Source organism: Lactuca serriola, chromosome 8 (assembly GCF_051521515.1).
Source record: "Lactuca serriola cultivar US96UC23 chromosome 8, Lser_US96UC23_V15, whole genome shotgun sequence".
In the NCBI taxonomy this organism is placed as follows: domain Eukaryota; kingdom Viridiplantae; phylum Streptophyta; class Magnoliopsida; order Asterales; family Asteraceae; genus Lactuca; species Lactuca serriola.
Window position 1 is genome coordinate 32,301,568 of NC_136415.1, and position 21,946 is coordinate 32,323,513.

Below are 21,946 nucleotides of genomic sequence, written 5' to 3' on the forward strand. Positions count from 1 at the left end.
TGGAGAATGGGACTCTTATATAGTGTTGGCACATCTAGGGTTACACCATGTAAACCCTAATGTGTCATGACTCTTCATTTCCATGACCCATGGGTTTGTAACTCCCATGGAGCATCCATGGAGCATCCTATGGGTAGAACCCAACTTGATAATCCATGGAGCCTCTTAGCCCACTATACAAGATATGGATGATTTACATAATCAACCCATATATTTAATTAGTTATCCTTTGATCACTTAATTAATTCCAAATTAATTCTTTGATCAACTAATTAAATAATATTATTAATATATTAGAACTTATAATATATTAATAATCTCCAAGTGTTATTTCTCTCATTTAGTCTATCCAATTGCATGGTGCCATGCAACCCAAATGGACCATGCCGGGTCGGGTCAAGTACAAGCCCGAAATAGTTATGGACTTAGACACCTTATCCAACAGTCTCCCACTTGGATAAGTCTAATAACTATATCTCTAGTACTTTAGGAACCGACCGGCAATCGTAGCTCTTTCAAGGTCTCTCGGAACTGAGAAGATGATGATACGCCATTTAAGATAAGTGATCATATAATCCTCTGTTCTAGATATCAGCCGGACAAATACATGGAACATTGTCTTGCTTATTGTCCAGCATTTGTTTCCCGATTTCCGATTTGTTTGACATAGAACTTAATTGAACACATCAACTTAGTTCTGACCGGGCCCGGTACATGGGTCAAAACAAAATCATCGAGGGGCCCAGATATCAGCTTCTAATCCAAGAAGGAACAGATAAACTTCGACTCATATGTTTGTTCTACCACTCATTGAATTACACACAAAAGTACGTTTTATAACATCGAGTTACCAATGTGGTTTCGTACAGTCAATGCATAACCAACTTGTAAGTAACAAATCATATCTCTAGGTTTGAAGACTTATATGATATTACCGTCTCACGATCACTCGAGATAGAATTCCATGAAGTGATTCCAGTGAGCGTGGGTTGAGTCCAATGCTCAGAACTTATGAGCACTCATGATTGTTGTAGCCTTGTCCAAGACCTCTACAACCAAACATGACAGTCTTGATTCATATCTACTTCCAACATATGACCGACTGTGGAGGTTTGAATAATATGTTATACCAAACAAAATTATTCTGGAAGTCAAAAACATGCAAAAGAAATATAGTAAACGATTGACAAGAGATAGCAACACTTTACTCATAAATAAAACATCTTTTATTCATCATCTAATGTCAATTACACTTTACAAATTTCGAGATTATCTAACTACTAAATCTAATATCATCCTTCAGCCCTATGCTCCGAGCATGCTGAAGATGCTTAACCCGAGTCAATCCCTTTGTGAGGGGATCTGCCGGATTCTCATCTGATGATACCCTCTTTGCCACGAGGTGTCCTTCTTCGATCCAATGTCTAATGAAATGGTATTTTCTGTCGATGTGTCTGGATCTCCCATGATCCTTTGGTTCCTTGGCTAAGGCAACAGCACTTTCACTATCACAGAAAATTTCCATTGGCTCTTTAATAGCTGGTACAACTCCAAGGTCTCCAATGAAGTTCTTCAGCCATATCGCCTCCTTTGCTGCCTCGCTAGCTGCAATATACTCTGATTCACAAGTAGAATCTGCCACTGTCTCTTGCTTGGAACTCTTCCAAGAAATTGCTCCTCCGTTTAGGGTAAAGACCCAGCCCGACTGAGAGCGGAAATTATCCCTATCAGTCTGGAAGCTAGCATCACTATACCCTACAACTCTCAAGTCATCACTCCCACCGAGGGTAAGAACCCAGTCCTTAGTCCTCCGTAGTTACTTGAGGATATTCTTCACCGCAGTCCAGTGTGCCTTGCCAGGGTTCACCTGATACCTGCTAACCATGCTCAAGGCAAAAGCTACATCGGGTCGAGTACACGTCATAGCATACATGATCGATCCTACGGCCGAAGCATAAGGTGTTCGACTCATTTCTGCTATCTCAGCCTCAGTGCTAGGGCTTTGTGTCTTACTCAATCTGGTGTTACTCTGGATGGGTAACTCTCCTTTCTTGGAATCCTGCATGCTGAATCTCTTCAGCACCTTATCCAAGTAGGTACTCTGACTAAGTCCAATTAGTCTTTTACTCCGATCTCTCAAGATCCTTATCCCTAAAATATAGGCAGCTTCACCAAGGTCCTTCATAGCGAAACACTTCCCAAGCCAGGACTTTACTTCCTGCAGGGTTGGAATGTCGTTTCCTATGAGTAGTATGTCATCCACATACAATACCAAAAAGCTAACTATACTCCCACTAGCCTTGACATACACACAAGATTCATCTTCACTCCTAGAAAAGCCAAATTCCTTGACCTTTTCATCAAAGCAAAGATTCCATCTGCGAGGTGCTTGCTTCAATCCATAAATGGATTTCTCAAGCTTACACACTCTATTAGGGTACTCGTTGCTGACAAAACCCTCTGGCTGACTCATGTAAACATCTTCAGCCAACTTTCCATTAAGGAAAGCGGTTTTGACATCCATCTGCCATATTTCATAATCATGAAATGCAGCTATGGCTAACAGAACCCGAATAGACTTAATCTTGGCTACTGGAGAAAAGGTCTCATCATAATCCACTCCAGGAATTTGAGAGAAGCCCTTTGCAACCAGTCTAGCCTTATAAGTGTGTACTTTACCATCCATGTCGGTCTTCTTCTTGAAGACCCATTTTCACCCTACTGTCTTACGACCTGGTACATTTTCAACCAAGTTCCAAACTTGATTATCATACATGGATTGTATCTCGCTATCCATAGCCTCTTTCCATTTAGCAGACTCGGGGCCTGCCATGGCTTCCTCGTAGCTGTTAGGGTCATCTTGACTTACTAGTGTTTCATCACTAATAAGTGTCTCACCTTCTATAGTAATATGGAATCCATAGTAATGTTCAGGTGCACTCCTAACTCTCGTGGAACGTCTCAGAGGTACAGATTTGTCAATTGACTCAACAGGAGTTTCCTCCTCAAGTTGAGGGCTAGAGTTTGAAGTTCCTTCACCGCTTGATTCTTGAATTTCTTCAAGATCAATTTGCCTCCCACTGTCTCCTTGGCTTATAAACTCTCTTTCTCGAAAGACTCCTCTTCTTGCTACAAAGACCACATTGTCACTAGGTCTGTAGAAGAGGTAACCAAAGGATCGTTGTGGGTAACCGATGAAAATACACCTCTCGCTTCGAGGTTCGAGCTTATCATGAGTCTCGCGTCTCACGAAAGCCTCGCAACCCCAAATCTTAATGTGGTCTAGTTTAGGTACTTTACCAGTCCACATCTCGTGAGGAGTTTTGGCAACTTTCTTTGTAGGCACTAGATTAAGAATATGGGCGGCAGTCTCTAAGGCATACCCCCAGAATGAGATTGGTAGCGTAGCTCGACTCATCATGGAACGAACCATATCTAACAAGGTTCGATTACGCCTCTCAGCCACACCATTCAACTGTGGTGTCCTGGGAGGTGTCAATTGTGAGACTATCCCACATTCCCTTAGATAGTGGAGGAACTCTGAACTAAGATACTCACCACCACGATCGGATCGAAGCATCTTAATGTTCCTGCCCAATTGATTCTCGACTTCCTGTTTAAATTCCTTAAACCTCTCGAAAGTCTCTGACTTATGCTTGATCAAGTAGACATATCCATATCTACTATAATCATCAGTAAAAGTCAAATAATAACGATTAGCATCCTTTGTGGCATGTTTGAATGGTCCACACACATCCGTGTGTATAAGGTCCAACAAACCTTCACCCCTCTCACACGAACCTGTGAAGGGTGACTTTGTCATTTTTCCAAGTAAGCATGATTCGCAACTATCATCTGACTTTAGGTCAAACGACTCCAAGACTCCATCCTTTTGGAGTTGGCCTATGCGTTTCTTGCTTATATGTCCAAGACGACAATGCCATAAAGATGCTTTATCCAAGTTATTATTAGTAGAATCAATACACAAAACATTATTTCCTAAGTTATCTACAACAGATACAGCTTCATACACACCATCACAAGGTAATGCTTTAAAATAAAGAACATTATTAAAGAAAGCATCAATAGAACCAACTTCATTATTAAATGAAAAGGTAAACCCTTGTTTGTACAAAGCATGAAAGGAAATAATATATCTTGCCATTCCTGGCGAATAACAACACTTATTCAAATCTAAACTAAACCCACTACTTAGCGATAAAGTATAAACTCCAATCTTGGTAACAGGTAAAGCTTTCCTATTCCCCATGATCAAGTTTATTCTTCCTTGCTCCACATTCTCACTTCTTCTTAGTCCCTGCAAGTCACAACAAATATGAATACCACACCCGGTATCAAGGACCCAAGAATTAGAATGGGGTGAGTTATTAGAAATGATAGTGTAAATACCTGCATGGTTGGGTTTAACTTTCCCATCCTTCACATCTTGCTGGTATTTTGGGCAGTTCCGCTTCCAATGAGATTTTTCATGGCAATAGAAGCATTCAGCCTCTTTTGGGTCAGAAGAGGGAGTAATGAAACCTTTCTTGGTTCCACTTGAAGAAGAGCCATCAAGGGTCCGAGCCTTGGTACCCTTCGAAGATCTCTTTCTCTTCCTCCCCCGACTTTTCCCGATTGCCAAAACCGGAGTTGAGTTTGGAGTAGGAGTGATGGCAACCGACTTCCCCTTAAGACCTGAATCTGCGGTCTTGAGAAGTCCCTGAAGTTTGCTGAGGGTGACTTCTTCCTTGTTCATGTGATATGTCATGCAGAATTGATCATAGCACGATGGTAAGGAATGCAAAATAATATCTATTGCAAGATCCTCCGGAAAGTTCACATTAAGCTTCAGCAAACGATCCACATACCTTTGCATTTTCTTCATGTGGCTCGTGACGGATTCCCCGTCCTTCATCATGGTTGTTATCATGGAGCAGATGATTTCATACCTCTCTTGTCGTGCACTTTGATGGTATCTTTCCATCAAATCTTGGTGCATTTCATAAGGGTAGAAATCCTCATAAGACTTTTGGAGTTCCACTGTCATCGTGGCCATCATGATGCAAGCCACTTTCGTAGCATCCCTTTCATGTGCCCGAAATTCAGCGATCTCCTGAGGAGTTGCAGTGGACTCATCAATCTCCTTAAGCTCCTTGTCAAGGACATATTCTTTGTCCTCGTAGCGGGTAATCATCCTGATGTTTCTGATCCACTCATTGAAGTTGGATCCATCAAAGGTGACTTTCCCACACAAGTTCATAAGGGTAAAGGAGCCATTAGGATTAGAGCCAGAAGCATTGTTGAAAGACATCTGAAGAAAAGAGGACAAGATTAGTTTAGATATAAGAGAGTCCTTAATAAAACACCCAAATGTAATATTAAGGCTAGGATCCAATCACAATATAATATAACTTAGAAGAGGTATGCCGTAATCTAAGCTATATCATATTTGAAAGGTAGGTGAATGACGATTCACCAATTTCCACCACGAAAACCGCAGTATTTTAGTATTAGGTTTTTGAATGGTTCTTAGAAATTCCTAGATTCTTTGAGATTCAATGAACTTTTCAAAGGCATGTTTCAATCTCGAGTGTGCCCTCCAAGTTTTGTGACTGGGATACCGAGGATCACAAAACGAGGTGTGAAGTAACCATGCAAATCACTTGGTACCCTTAAAGTTTATCACTCAATCGATGTGCCGGTTAACCACACACGCTCCATCGATACTATAATAAGCCCTAAGTCACCCTTTACCTACCTTGTTAAGTCCAAGTTAGTGTGCCGGTTAACCACACACGCTCCACCAACGACTTAATCAAAGTGTAAAGTGTAATTTCATGGAATAGCACCTTATTCACATTTTTCCTAAAGTAACTAAGATTGGGAATTTAATAAAACATTTAGTTACTTTATAATATTCATCATACTTTGAATGAGAATTAATAAGTCCTTGTCTTACCCGTTCGGCTAACGACCCTCCACCGATCAAGCAAGCGGTGGGTGAGAGCGGACACCCATTAAGTCACCATTTTATAGGCAACAACCTTATACCCACCTTATAGACTGGCTTCGTGAATGAGGCGTACTAGCAGTAAGACGACTTTGTTCTTATACATATATATATATATATATATATATATATATATATATATATATATAATTATTAAATCATAATAATATAAGTATAAGGGTTGAATTTTAACTTTTAAAATTCTAGGGGTTGGAACTAAAGTTTTAACTTAACTTTACTTGTTCCAAAACTTGAGGGCAAGTTTTGTAAACTTTCAAAACTTTTCATTTCTTGTAACTTATGAGTTTAATAGAGTAATAAAATGAGGACTTTTCATTTTTCCTAACTCTTGTGTTCTTTTAATGGTTTTTAATCCAAGAGACTTTTGGTTTTCCATAACTTGAGGACAAGTTATGGACTCCATTAAAACACATTATGATCATGAATTAATCTACCACATAGGTTACAAATAATTCCTATGATCATCTAAACATCATAAGAACAAGAATATGAATATGAACACTTTCAAGAATAAAAATCACATTTAATCTTTGTAATCTTGATAACTAGTTGTTGTAAATGAGTTAGAAAAGACATTACACCTTCTAAAACAAGTTTTCAAGTACCAAAACATTTTAGGGTAATGATTCTAATTCATTTCCAGCAACTCAAGTCGAAATTCTGCACTCTGTCGACCCTACTCGCCGAGTGCATAAACCTACTCGCCGAGTAGGTTGAAGATACACATGAACTCGACGAGTCCTCCCCATGGACTCGCCGAGTCCATCAGTCAGACAGCAGAATTTTCGACTTTCTTCAACTTTTAAGCACAAATAACAAACAAACAAGCCTAGGCTCTGATACCACTGATGGGTTTTGAGCATTCTAACACTTCCTAAGTGTACATGCAACCCTAATAACCTTGGATCTATGTTTGTCTAATTATCATGCAAAGTTGAATTCCAAGGTTATATTCCTATCTAGCATACATGGGGAACAATTTTAACTTGAATCATAGATAGAATAACTTACCTTGTTGTTGCTTGTGTTCCTTGAAACCTTGTGAGCCTAGCACCCCAAGTGTGATGCCTCAAATGCTTCACACAACACCAAATGCTCTTGGAAAGACTCTTGAGATAACACACACTTCTCAAAATCAGCTAAGCCCTCTAGTTTCTTAGTGTTCAACTTGTGTAGCCAATTTTGTGGAGAATGGGACTCTTATATAGTGTTGGCACATCTAGGGTTACACCATGTAAACCCTAATGTGTCATGACTCTTCATTTCCATGACCCATGGGTTTGTAACTCCCATGGAGCATCCATGGAGCATCCTATGGGTAGAACCCAACTTGATAATCCATGGAGCCTCTTAGCCCACTATACAAGATATGGATGATTTACATAATCAACCCATATATTTAATTAGTTATCCTTTGATCACTTAATTAATTCCAAATTAATTCTTTGATCAACTAATTAAATAATATTATTAATATATTAGAACTTATAATATATTAATAATCTCCAAGTGTTATTTCTCTCATTTAGTCTATCCAATTGCATGGTGCCATGCAACCCAAATGGACCATGCCGGGTCGGGTCAAGTACAAGCCCGAAATAGTTATGGACTTAGACACCTTATCCAACAGTAATAATATTACATTTTGATGTTTTATAGGATCGAAGAAAAGAGAGGAAGCTTAAGGGAAGAAGTGAGCTGAATCTAATCGTGAAGAAATGGATTTCGATCGCATTCCTTGAAGATTAGATTCTTGAGCTACTACTTGGAGTTAGAATAGATTGCTAAGAAATATGTATTAACATAGTTTTCAATTGAATTACATTGTAAGGACAAATTTTTCCGCAATAAAATAAATTTTGATTTTATCTTATTTATTTATCCTTGCAATGGCGTGTATGAGAAATTGATGTTTGAAGGTTTCTATTATTAGCACTGATGGATTTGATTCTTAATCAGGTTATTTGTGGAAATGTCGAGAATTTACCAAATATGGAGAGTTTCTCATCGCCCAAGTTTCAATTGGACAGAAACGTGGAATCATACAACTTGGTTGCGTGATGAATGAGAGACTCCATATTTTGGAAATTAGACTAATTCTCTGACAAAGTGTCAAGTGAAGGTCTAGGAGATCGAGCACACTAGGTTGTGTGTTGATCAAGTCCACCACAAGAGTGACAAAGATATTCGTCATGATATACTAAAGTTTAGTAAATATGATTATACTTATAAGATTAAGTGTAATTCTGAGTTGATTGAAAGAGTTTCAATGAATAGCAGAACGAATAAGAAGAATCAAGAAGGCAGAAAGATAAAAGTTTCTCTATTCTAAGAAGAAGGGAGAGTATCTTTTATTGTGTTTTTTGATAAGTCTTAATGATTAAGAACCATATCTCAATTGATCCTCTAAGTGAGTCTTAGTGCGTTTGTATGTCTAAGAAGAGGAATCGAGAATTGTGGAAATGGTTAAAATCAAGAAGTCAATCATACTTCGTTCCAATATCAAGTCTTAGAGTTATACTCCAACATTGTGAATTGAGTGACAAGTCTTAAGAAGGTTTATAAAAATCAACAAATGTGGAATTTGGAAAAGTTTTCTTATTCTTGCACATTTGAAATTGGTAAGTTGTGCTATCTTGGATAAGACAAAGACCAACTAGGACCAATTATGTGAAGTGTTTTGTCTTGATAAGAACTACACTAACTCTTGAATATTTGTTTTGTCTAAGAAAGTTTCCTGACAAGAGAATCATGTATGTCAAGAGGTCAGTGGGAGTTTCAATTATCTTGAAAAAGGTTTCAAGAACTAATCAAGAATAAACCTTATCGATCATCACTAGCACATGACTTGAGGTTTACAACCTATCGTGTTGACATTATTTTGTTTCTGTGCCATTCCAATTGAGTTAATTATGTATGTGAGTTCTATGAGTTCTCATTTGAATGTGGAAAGACAAAGCACCTTGATCGATGGAAAGTACATTGATATGTAAGGATAAGTTGCTAAACTACTTGGAAGACATGGTGGGCACTCGTGTTACCATAAGGCAAGAAATCAAGATAAATAAAGTTCAGTCCATATGAGTTTGGATTTGTCGCAAACTTGGTTTTGGAAAATTCACATGGATAGGAACACATACACCATAAAATCTATGTGTCGTAAGATTCCATCCTTCATGAAAATGACTGTGAGGAAATGCTTTCACTAAGAGAGATTTTAAGAAGATAGCAATTGTAAAAATTGAATTCTCAAATTCGATTATGGTTACGGCATCCCTTTCCACAGTTCGAATTGTGTGATTTGGCAATTAGTCTAACATTTGGGACTTATTGATATAAGCTCTGAATTGTTTAGACACACATATGAGCTATCTAAGGCAAAGGTGTATGAGTTTAAGAAGCTTAGATAAAGGCTTATCAAAGCATTAAGTATTAGAAATATGAACTTAAGAAATTCAATAGGTATTGTTTTCTGGAAGTTCAACTGTTTTCTGAATACATGTCAAAGCTAGTGGGAGCATAAGTGTTGTGCTTATATGATAATAATCATCATGATAGTGGGAGCATAAATGTTATGCTTGTATGATTATTAAGGAAAGTATTGCAAGTTAGCAATATTAATTATAGAAAACAAGAGTTATACTTTGCAAAGTCGCAAGGGTTGAAAAGTTGTTTTGCTACAATTAAGGGAGAGAATATTATGCTTTGTTTAAAAATATGAAGCTTAGATTGAGAAATTTTAATAAATTTAGTCAAAGGATACGTAGTGTGTTCTTAAATTTTGGTTATGATTACGGAATCCCTCTTCAGAGTTCGAATTATAAGAACGTGACACATAAAATATTATGGCAGAAGATTGATAGAGTATCGTATCTTTATGTTAGACATTATGCATCGTGTCCTATACGCTTTGGGTATAGGATCGATTGCAAGTGCTATAATATTTGACCGTTCTAAAAATTTCCAAATGTCTAGCGCATTAAGAGGGAAAAAGGACAAGAATCGATTTTGACTAAGATAATTAAACAACTATCAAAGGACGATCCAAAGTTCGCTGAGGATTGGTCGCTTGTGAGTAGTTGGAAGTATGGTATTGGATGGACCATATCAACGTTATTATGAATAGATAAGATTCTATTAAGAATGAGTTGTCATATGGAAAATATGGAAATGCTTCCATATTGGGAGTTGGATATTGAGAGTCTATGTCTAGATTAGAAAATTTTATGCAAAAGGATGTTCAAATGAATGTACTTTGAGTGAGAGACATCACGTCTATGGAATTGTCTTGTAACAATTTCTGATAGAATACCTTGTAATTTCATTAGCCGGGTCTTGGTGACTTTTGTGTTATGACATTACGAAAAGATCGTTGCATAAAATGTTAGAATCTAGCATATTCTAATAGTGTCAAGAACCTTGTGTTCTTACACTTATGATGAGGACTGGGAGTTGTGAAACGAGTATGATTGGAAATGTGTTCATTTGATCTATTTGACAAAGTAAGGACCATAGGTAAACATTGTGTGCATGCTAAGAGCATGGGATAATTGTAGTAATAGTTCAAGTAATAAGTTAATTAACCGAAACAACAAATAATGAGCAATCGATATGGTGATAAATAAAAGGTTTTTTATTTATACTCAAAGGTTTGGGACCATATAGGATTAGTATTATTCTTGTGTTTCACTTTGCATGTTTTGACTTCCTGAATAATTAATTATTTCAGAATAATCAAATTATTCGAATGGTCCATAGTCGTTCATATGTTGGAAGTAGGTATGAATGAAGACTGTCATGAATTGGTTTGTAGATTGTCTAAAATGTATTAGACATAGCAAAGGTTTGCTGCAACGTTCGTGAGTGCTTATGAATATGATTTTGAGCATTGGATTAAACCCACGCTCATAAGAATCACTTCATGGATTTTATCACGAGTGATTGTGAGTCGATAATATTGTATATTCTTGAAAACAAGACGTGTGAGTTGTTATTTGTTGGTCGGTTTCACATTGATGATAAGTAAACGCACCAGTAACTTGGTGTTATAAAACTTATTGTTGTGTGTGATTCGATGAGTGAATGCAAGCGAGCATATGAGTCAAAGTTTATCCATTCCTTTTACCCAAAGCAGGATAAAGCGATATCTATGGGCCCCTCGATGATTTAGTGATGGCATCTAAGCGCTTGGCCAAGCCAAGACTAAGTTGATGTGTTCAATTATAATCTGTTGTCAGTCGTCATAACTCGGAAGTCTGGAAACACTAAAGAGAGAATGATTAAAATTCATGTCTTATGTATATACGATATCTTAAGAATGGAGGATTATATGATCTCTTATCTAAAGGACACGCTTCTGATAAGATCAGAGTTGACAGTGGCTTTTGAAAGCTACGATTGCTAATCAGGATCTGAAGTCATACACAAAATAGTTATTAGACTTATCCAAGTGGGAGACTGTTGGATTAGTGTCTAAGTCCATAACTATTTTGGTATGTACTTGACCCGATTATGCATGGTCCTTTTGGGTTGCCTTCACCAAAGCAACTAGATAGGATGATTTATGGAGAAAGAGTATTAATTATGACTTATTAATATATTATATGAATAATATATTAAAAGAGAAATCATATTGTTTAATTAATAATAGTCTAAGAATTAATTTTGTGGCTAAAAGACATTAATTAAATATAGGGGACTAGAATTGTCAATTGTGTGAAAGTTGAATATTGGGCTAATGGACTCCATATTAGAGAGGTGGACGAATTTTATGGGAAAACCCATTAGAAATCGTCCAAGGCCTCTAAGAAGAGAGTACATGGGCTGCTTGGGGCCTAAGCAGTCAAATTAGGGTTTCCTTATTTGATAACCCTAATAGTATCACTATTTAAGGACCCCTAAAGCATCAAAAACGTGGCCAAGAGTTTCCTTAGGGTTTCTAGACATTTTTGGGTGCTTCTCCTCTTTTCCTAAGTCATCCTCTTGCTCTTGGTGTTTGTGAGCCATTAGAGGTACTACACTTGTGGTACTTGCTTTCAAAGCTAAGGAGATTCAAGGAACTAGTTGTTATTACTATATAACAACAAAAGGTATGTATTCTATTCTTCTATGTGGATTTCAAAAGTAGTACTAGCATGCCAGGTTTCTTTTTGTGTTCATAAAGTTGAATAACTAATAGTGATAACATAGATCCAACTCTAGAGTTGCATGCACACATAGGATTGTTTGTATAAAAACCATCACAAGCAAATTCATGACAAAATTGTAAAAAGGATTGATGCTCTTGTTGGGGTACACAACCTAATAATTTGATCGGGACAATGTTTCCACAAGTAAGGCTCATCCCACACATAGTATTTTGCATCACTTTTCAATTTATCTTTTTGAGCACGTGTGAATGTGTCGGGATACCTTTTTGTGACCAAAAAGTTAACATTATTGGCATACCAAGGAGTAGATTGAGTATGGCAAAAGAGATGCTCAATCGGAAACTCGTCCCGTAACGGGAAATGAGTCTCATTTGAAGTGATCCGGCTTAGATGATAGACAACAAGGTTTTTGCATCCGCTATTCTCCCGAATCTCCAAATCAAATTATTGCAATGTAAGATCAATTGGATAAGTCTTGGCTTTTCATCTTTCTTCGCCATCATGTACTTGAGGGCCACATGATCCGAGTACACAGTAACTTTGGTACCAAGTAGGTATTGCCTAAACTTCTCCAAAGCGAACACTATGGCCAATAGCTCATTCTCCGTGGTAGAGTAGTTGCTTTGAGCGTTTTATAGTGTCCTTGATGCATAGTAGATCACATGGGAGGATCTTCCATTCTTTTGACCCAAAATAATGCCTATAGCATAGTTGTTTGCTTCACACATGATCTCAAATGGGTGATCCCAATTTGGTGCTTGCATGATAGGAACAGATGTAAGCAACTATTTGAGTTTGTCGAAAGCTTCTTTACACGCCTCATTGAACTCGAAATCAACATCCTTTTGCAAGAGTTGGCACATTGGTCTTGTTATCTTTGAAAAGTCCTTGATAAACCTTCAGTAGAATCCGATATGACCTAAAAAGAACGAACTTCCCGAACACAAGTCGGGTAAGGTAAGCTTTGAATAACATCAATTTTAGCCTTATCAACCTCGATTCCTTTCTTTGACCCAATGTGCCCCAAAATAAGACCTTGATTTTCCATAAAATGACATTTTTCAAAATTTAGAACCATATTCATTTCAATGCATATTTTCAAAATTTTGGTGAGATTGGTCAAACATTCTTGAAATGAGTTTCCATATACTGTGAAGTCACCCATAAAAACATCAATTATGTTTTCAACATATTTCGAAAAGATGCTAACCATACAACGTTGGAAAGTGGCTGTGGCATTACACAATCCAAATGGCATTCTCCGGTATGCAAAAGTGCCAAATTGACATGTGAAGGTTGTCTTTTCTTGGTCTTCTGGTGTCACCGGGATTTGGTGAAAACCAGAATACCTGTCTAGACAGCAATAATGAGATTTCTTGGCCAAACTTTCTAACATTTGATCAATGAAAGACAATGGAAAATGATATTTTCTTGTTCTTGCATTTTGTTTGCGGTAGTCAATACATACTCTCCACCCGTTTTGCACACGGGTGGGGACCATCATACCTTTATTGTTCTCGACCGCCGTGATTCCCGGCTTCTTTGGCAAAAACTTGCACTGGGCTCACCCACTTGCTATCCTAGATTAGGTAGATCATTCCCGTATCAAGGAGCTTCAAAATCTCTTTCTTGAAAACTTCCATCATTGGCGGATTCAACCTTCTTTGCGCATCCCGACTTAGTTTGCATTAATCCTCCATCAAAATCTTGTGCATACAAGTGGAAGGGCTCAATCCCTTGATGTTTGCAATCGTCCAAACCGTTGCTTCTTTATTTTCCTTCAACACATTTAGGAGTTTCTCTTCTTCACATTCGGTTAAGTGAGTTGAAATGATAACCGGGAGAGTCTTATTGTTTCCCAAGTACAAATACTTTAAGTGTTGAGGCAGGACTTTCAATTGTAGCTCCGGTGGTTGAACAAGGGAGGGCGGCAATATTGTGTGAGTTTGAGGTAATTCAATTTGCTTCACACTGAATTGGGTAGCTTTCTTGATCTTTAAATTGTTAACCAATATTTCAACTTCCGGGTCTAATGAGTAGAGCTTCAACTTATTGGCTAATTTTCCACAATCAAATCCTTTGCTCAAAATCATCTCTAACATGTCACCATTATACAACTCAAACAATTCTTGGGTTAAAGGTTCAACAACATCAACAAAATACAAGTATGAAACATCACTAGGATATCTCATAGCATCGTAGATATTAAAACTTATTGTTTCCCCATCAAACTTCATCGTTAGGATTCTTGTATACACATCAATCTTTGTTCTAGCCGTCTTCAAAAATGGTCTCCCAAGTAAAATTAGAGCCGACCTGGAGGACACTTTTTCTTCTTGATCAATCACGTAGAAATCCATCGGGAAGACCAATCGGTTCACTTGCACCAAAACATCTTCTAAAACACATCTAGGAAAGACACTTGATTTATCCGCAAGTGAAATTATGACACCAGTTTCACTTAAAGGTCCGACATTCATTGATTCATACACCGAATAAGGCATGACATTGATAGAAGCACCAAGATCAAGCATGGCACTACAAAAAGCGACATACCCAATCTTGCAAGGAACCGCAAACATTCCTGGATCTTTGCACTTAGGTGGAAGGTTCCTTTGTAAGACTGCGGATGCATTTTCATTCATTAAGATTTTCTCGTTTCCCTTCAATTTCATCTTGTTAGTACAAAGTTCCTGTAAGAATTTTGCATATCTAGGAATTTTTTTTGATTGCATAAAGTAAAGGGATGTTTACTTCCACCTTTCGGAAGGTATCCAAAATCTATTTCTCCTCCATATTCTTCTTTGAAGTTACAAGTCGGGAGAGGAATGGCGGTTGAGTGGCTATTGGTGTCACTAGAGGAATAGTCTTCTTTGGAACCCCAGCTTGTGTATTATTCTCGACAATAGGATCCTCAATGGGAGTGATCTCTATTTCTTCCTCATCTTCCCTTGACTTCTTCATTGAACTAATTTCTCCGCTTTGTTTGCCACTTTTCTAGATCACCACATTGACATTTGGGTTCTTTTCGGTTTGAGAAGGAAGCTTGCCACGAGACTCCTGTTGGATTTGTGTCTAAGCCCGTAACTATATTTGGTAAGTACTTGACCCGGTTGTGCATGGTCCTTTTAGGTTGCCTTCACCAAAGCAACTTGACAGGGTGATTTATAGAGAGAGACAGAGAGAGAGAGAGAAGTTATTATGGTTTATTAATATATTATATGAATAATATATTAAAGGAGAAATCATATAGTTTAAATAATATTAGACAATAATTAATTAAGAATTAATTCTGTGACTAAAAGACATTAATTAAATAAAGGGGACTTAAACTGTCAAATGTGTGATAGTTGAATATTGGGCTGAGGAGCCTCATGGACTAGGCATGGATGAAATTAGGGATGTGTCCATCCTAATTTCAGCCATAAGGGCCCTATTCCATAAGCTTCCTTGGATTGCTTAAGGCCTAGGCTGTCCATTAGGGTTTTGACTGAAACCCTAGCAGCACCAGTATAAATAAGACCCCATGACATCCAATTTTCTGCCACTTGAATCCCTAGAGAGTTCATATCCGAAATTGTGCCTCTCCCCTTTTCTCCAATATCATCCTATTGCTTGTGTGGTGTTTGTAAGCCATTAGAGGAGTGACATTTGTGACTCTAAGCTCCAAGACAAGAAGATTCAAGCCATTGTTGAAGAGGTAATCATCTAGATCTATTTTCTTATGATAATTTTGAAATATGTATGTTAGATCTAGGGTTTATAAGTCTTGGATGAATTGCATGTACAATAGAGAAATCTAGATCCAAGCTTTAGGGTTTGCATGTGCACATAGGATGTTCTTTTGTGTAAAACTCATCATTGGTATCAGATCCTTGATTGGTTTCTATTGTATTGATGCCTTGTATGTTCTTCTTGCTGGAAAAAATCGTTTTTTGCCCTCTGCCCGACCTGACTCGGCGATTCGGCCCAACTCGGCGAGTCTATTGGGTGGCTCGGCGAGTCGGGGAGTTAGACAGAGGGATTTTCGGGATTTCTTGTTGTTTTGCTGAAGGATAATTACCAAAATCGTTTTTGACTAATAAAATCCGAATTTTTTTATTATTATGTGATTATCCTTACCAAAACAAAAGATAATTACCAATTAATTGAATAATAAATTCATTATATGATAAAATTTGATTATTTGATTTATTTGATGAATTATCTTGTGAATAAAATGGAATACGTCAAATTTAGATAATCATCAAATTAATTGTATGATTTAAATTATTTGTATTTGATCCTATGAGTTTTGAAAAGTTCAAAAACTTGCCCTCAAGTTTTGAAATTAAAATTTTTTGATTAAAAGTTTAATTTGAATTATTTAAATTTTAAACCCTAGATTTTTACAAGTTTTAAATTCAACCTTATACTTTGTTTATTATAATATATATATATATATATATATATATATATATATATATATATATATATATATATATATATACACATATATAAAACTTAAATTGCTAGTCTTACCGTTAGTAGGCCTCATTCATGAAGCCGATCTATAAGGGGGTATAAGGTTATGGCCTATAAAATGGTCGTTTAATAGGTGTTCACTCTCACCCACCGCTTTCTTGATTGGTGGAGGGTCATTAGCCGAATGGGTAGGATAGGGCAAACCTTTCCTCATTAAAAGTATAATGAAATTATAAAGTAACTAAATGTTTTTACAAAATTATCAATCTTAGTTACTTTAGGAAAAAGTGAATTTGATGCAATTCCATGAAATTGCACTTTGTACCCTTGCTAAGATGTTAGCGGAGTGTGTGTGGTTAACTGGCACACTAATTGGGCTTTAAGCAAAGGTTGCAAAGGGTGACTCGATGTTTGTCATAAATCGATGGAGCGTGTGTGGCTAACCGGCACGTCGATCAGGTGACTGTAACATTGGGGGCACCAAGTACATTTACATGGTTATTCACACCCGCTTTCTGATCCTCGACATCTCAGTCACAAACTTAAGGGGCATATCGAGATTTAAACATGTCATTGAAACGTTCAATGAATCTCAAAAGATCTAGGAGTTTTCAATACATTTAAAACTTAATCTCTTTTTCCTTTTTCATGGTGGAGAATTAGTGAATCGGCATTCACTTACCTTCAAATTATTTACATGTTAGATTACGGCATCCCTCTTCTAATTTGTAAATAATGTTGTTGGGTCCTAGCCCTAATTTCTCATTTGGGTGTTTAATTGGGGATTCATTTGTAATCAAACTTGTCTCTTTTCTATTTCAGATGTCGAATGTGAACAACAATGCTTCCGGATTAAATTCCTCCAGCTCATTCTCACTCATGAATTTGTATGGGAGAGTGATCTTTGACATGTCCAATTTCAATGATTGGATCCACAACATTCGAATGGTCACTCGTTATGAAGACAAAGAGTATGTCCTTGATGAAAAGCTAAAGGAAATCAACCTCGACACTGCCACTGCCGATGAGATTGCTGCCTTTGAGGCCCATGAGTGTGAATGCTACGAAAGTCCATTGCATCATGCTAGAGACTATGACTGCAGAACTCCAAAAGTCCTATAAGGACATGTATCCATGTGAGATGCATCAAGATCTGCTGGACCGGTACCACCAAAGCGCTAGGCAAGAAAGCTACGAAATCATCACTTCGATGATCACTGCCAAAATGGGTAATGGAGAGTCCCTTACCACTCATCTGCAAAAGATGCAGATATAGTTAAATGTTAACTTTGATGAAGAGCTGGCAATTGACATCATCCTTCACTCCTTGCCTCCCTGCTACAACCAATTCCGCATGACCTACCACATGAGTAAGGAAGAGGTCACTTTAAGCAAGCTTCAAGGCTTGCTAAGGACTGTTGAGAGCAATCTCAAAGATAAATTTGTTGCATCAACTCCTACTCCTGCTGCTACCCCGGTCTTGGCAATTGGGCAAGGAAAAGGGTAAGAAGAGGAAGGCTCTCTCAAAGAGCAACCGCAAGGGAAAGTCCCAAGATGGTACCTCTTCTAATGGAACCAAGGTTGGTTCTGCTAAACCCAACTCCAACCCCAAGGAGGCAGAGTGCCACTGCTGCCATGAAATAGGGCATTGGAAATGAAGCTGCCTGAATTATCTGCAAGATATCAAGGATGGAAAGATCAAGCCGTCCTTCGCATGTATTTAGACTATTAAATCTAATGATTCGTCGCATGCTATTTCTTGGGATCTTGATATGGGATGTGGTTTTCACATATGTTCTGATTTGCAGGGCCTAAGAAGAAATACGGATGTGGAGCATAGGAAGATAAACGTGATCATGGGGAACAGAAGATCGTCACCTGTCACCAAGATTGGAGTTTACTCTTTAGTGCTTAGTAATAGAATAGGATTAGATTTAAACTATTGTTGCTATTCGCCAGATATGGCAAGAAACACCATTTCTTTTCATGGTTTATATAAACAAGGATTTAGATATTCATTTGATAATGAAAAGGTTTCTATTAATGCTTATCTTAATGGTGTTTTCTATTTTGAAGCGTTGCCATGTAATGGAATATATGAAACTGTGATGATTGAAAATAATTTAGGAAATGATGTGTTGTGTATTGATTCTTCCAATAGTTTGGATAAAGCATGCTTGTGGCATTGTCGTCTTGGACATGTCAACAAGAAATGCATATCTAAACTCCAAAAGGATGGAGTGTTAGAGTCATTCGACCTTAGGGACGATGACGTGTGCGAATCTTGTTTACTTGGAAAGATGACCAAGTCACCCTTCACTGGCACTTGTGAAAGGGGTGAGGGTTTATTGGATCTCATACACACTGATGCATGTGGGCCCTTTAGATCCACCACAAGGGATGCGAACCGCTTCTATGTAACTTTCACTGATGATTATAACAGATATGGGTATATCTACTTAATCAAGCACAAGTCAGAAACCTTTGAAAAGTTTAAAGAGTTTAAACAATAAGTGGAGAATCAGGTTGGCAGGAAAATCAAGATGCTTCGATCTGATCGAGGTGGAGAGTACCTAAGTCTTGAATTCCACGACTACCTTAAGGAATGTGGAATCGTTTTGCAATTAACGCCACCTAGGACACCGCAGTTGAATGATGTGGCTGAGAGGTGTAATCGAACCTTGCTAGACATGGTTCATTCCATGATGAGTTGTGCTTCACTACCTATCTCATTCTGGGGGTGTGTCTTAGAGACTGCCACCCACATCCTTAACTTAGTCCCTATGAAGAAGGTTGCCAAAACACATCACGATATGTAGACAAGGAAAGCTCCCTCGTTGGCACATGTCAAGGTTTGGGGTTGTGAGGCTTTCATAAGACAAAAGACTCACGACAAGATCGAACTGCATATTGAGCGTTGTATTTTCATCGGCTACCCGCAGAAGTCCTTTGGATATCTCTTCTATAGACTGAGTGAGAATGTTGTCTTCGTCGTGAGGAGAGGGGTTTTCTGAGAGCAAGAACTCATAAGCCATGGGGAAAGTGGGAGGCAAATAGATCTTGAAGAGATTCAAGAGTCGAGCGTTAAAGGAACCTTTAACGATGGCGCTCAACCCGAGGAGGAAACTCCGGTTGAACCGATTGACGAGTCCTTAACTCTTAGACGTTCCGAGAGATATAGGGTTCAACCCCAGTTTTATGGTTTTCATATTACTACAGAATGGGATACGTTCATTAGTGATAGTACACTAGTGAATTGGACGAACCTAACAGCTATATGGAAGCCATGGCAGGCCCGGAGTCTGCAAAGTGGAAAGAGGCGTTGGACATCGAGATTCAGTCCATGTACGATAACCATGTTTGGAGCTTGGTTGATAATGTGTCAGGTCGTAAGACGGTCGGGTGCAAGTGGATCTTCAAGAAGAAGACCGACATGGATGGGAATGTGCACACGTATAAGGCGCGATTGGTTGCGAAGGGCATTACTCGAACTCCCAGAGTTGACTATGATGAGACCTTCTCACCAGTTGCGAAGATAAAGTCTATTAGGGTGATGTTGGCCATTGCTGCATTTCATGACTATGAGATATGGCAGATGGATGTCAAAACTGCTTTCCTTAACGGAAAGTTGGCTGAGGATGTTTACATGAATCGGCCAGAGGGTTTTGTCAATGCGAAGCATCCCAATAGAGTGTGTAAGCTTGAGAAGTCCATTTATGGACTGAAACAAGCGTCTCGCATATGGAATATTTGTTTCGATGAGAAAGTCAAAGAGTTTGGATTTCTGCGAAGCGAGGATGAATCATGTGAATATGTCAAAGCCAGTGGGAGTATAGTAAGCTATGAAGGACCTCGGAGAGGCTGGCTATATTTTGGGAATAAGGATAGTGAGAAACAGGAGTAAAAGACTAATATGAGTTAGTCAGAATACTTACTTGGACAAGGTGCTAAAACGTTTTAGTATGGAGAATTCCAAGAAGGGGCGGGGGGGGGGGGTACCAATCCAAAGTAATACCAAGTTGAGTAAGACTCAAAGTCCGAGTACCGAAGTCGAGATAGCAGAGATGAGCCGAGTACCATACGCTTTCGCAGTTGGCTTGATTATGTATGCTATGACTTGTACTCACCCTGATGTGGCCTTCGCTTTGAGCATGGTCAGCAGATATCAAGGGAACCATGGCAAAACACATTGGACCGCAGTCAAGAATATTCTTAAGTACCTTCGTAGGACCAAGGGATGGTTTCTAGCCCGCGGTGGGAGTGATGACTTAAAGGTATGATGGTACAGTGACGTCAGTTTTCAGACCGATAGGGACAACTACCGTTCGCATTCGGGCTGGGTCTTTACCCTAAATGGAGGAGCAGTGACTTGGAAAAGTTCCAAGCAGGAGACCGTAGTTGATTCAACGTGCGAATCAGAGTACATTGCAGCAAGCGAAGCATCAAAGGAGGCAATATGGTTGAAGAACTTCATTGGAGACCTTGGAGTTGTGCCAGCCATACAGGAGCCCATGGAAATTTTCTATGATAATGAAGGAGCGGTTGCCTTGACCAAGGAACCAAGGGATCATGGCAGATCTCGACATATCGACAGAAAATATCACTTTATTCGACATCGAGTAGAAGGACTCCTTGTAGTGAAGAGGGTATCATTAGAGGATAACTCAGCAGATCGGCTTACGAAGGGACTGAGTAGGGTTAAGCACTTGCAGCACGCTAGGAGCATTGGGCTGAAGGACGATATTAGTTTAGATTAGATAGTTTAGAAACATGTAATAGATAAATTGTAATTAACATTCGATAATTAAATACATGGGTATTATTGATGAGTAAACTTACTATCTTATGTTAATTATTTACATATTGTTTCATTTTGCATATTTTGACTTTCTGAATAATAACAGTCCATAGTCGTTCATATGTTGGAAGTAGGCATGAAAGAAGATTGTCATGAATTGGTGTGTAGATTGTCTAAAGTGTATTAGACATAGCAAAAGTTTGTTACAACGTTCATGAATGCTTATGAATAAGATTTGAGCATTGGAATAAACCTGCGCTTGCTGGCATCACTTCATGGAATTGATCTCGAGTGATCGCCAGATGATAATATCATATGGTCTTAAAACCTAGATATATGGTTTATTGTTTGCTAATTGGTTGTGCATTGATAATGAGTAAACACATCAGTAACTTGATGTTATAAAATGCATTGTTATGTATGATTTGATTAGTGAATAGCGAATGCATATAATTCGAAGTTTATTGATAGGTGCATTTTATGCACCTATTTTGCATGTTATTT

General features: G+C 38.1%; 1 protein-coding gene across 1 annotated transcript; it reads right to left on the reverse strand.

Annotated features, from left to right (window-relative positions):
* Window positions 1-13,868: 13,868 nt before the first annotated feature.
* On the reverse strand, window positions 13,869-15,144 carry LOC145066765 (uncharacterized). Its single transcript, XM_079014039.1, has 2 exons — window positions 14,995-15,144; window positions 13,869-14,873 (listed from the first exon to the last, which is right to left on the reverse strand). Exons 1-2 carry the CDS (start codon window positions 15,142-15,144, stop codon window positions 13,869-13,871), a joined length of 1,155 nt encoding a protein of 384 aa, XP_078870165.1.
* Between the last annotated feature and the right edge of the window lie 6,802 nt (window positions 15,145-21,946).

Bases quoted from the DNA above. Each gene is read 5' to 3' on its own strand.
- LOC145066765 (XM_079014039.1), bottom strand. From the start codon at position 15,144: ATGAAGAAGTCAAGGGAAGATGAGGAAGAAATAGAGATCACTCCCATT. The intron at 14,874-14,994 runs GTAACTTCAAAG...AAATTCTTACAG, and splicing joins CGCCATTCCTCTCCCGACTT to GAACTTTGTACTAACAAGAT.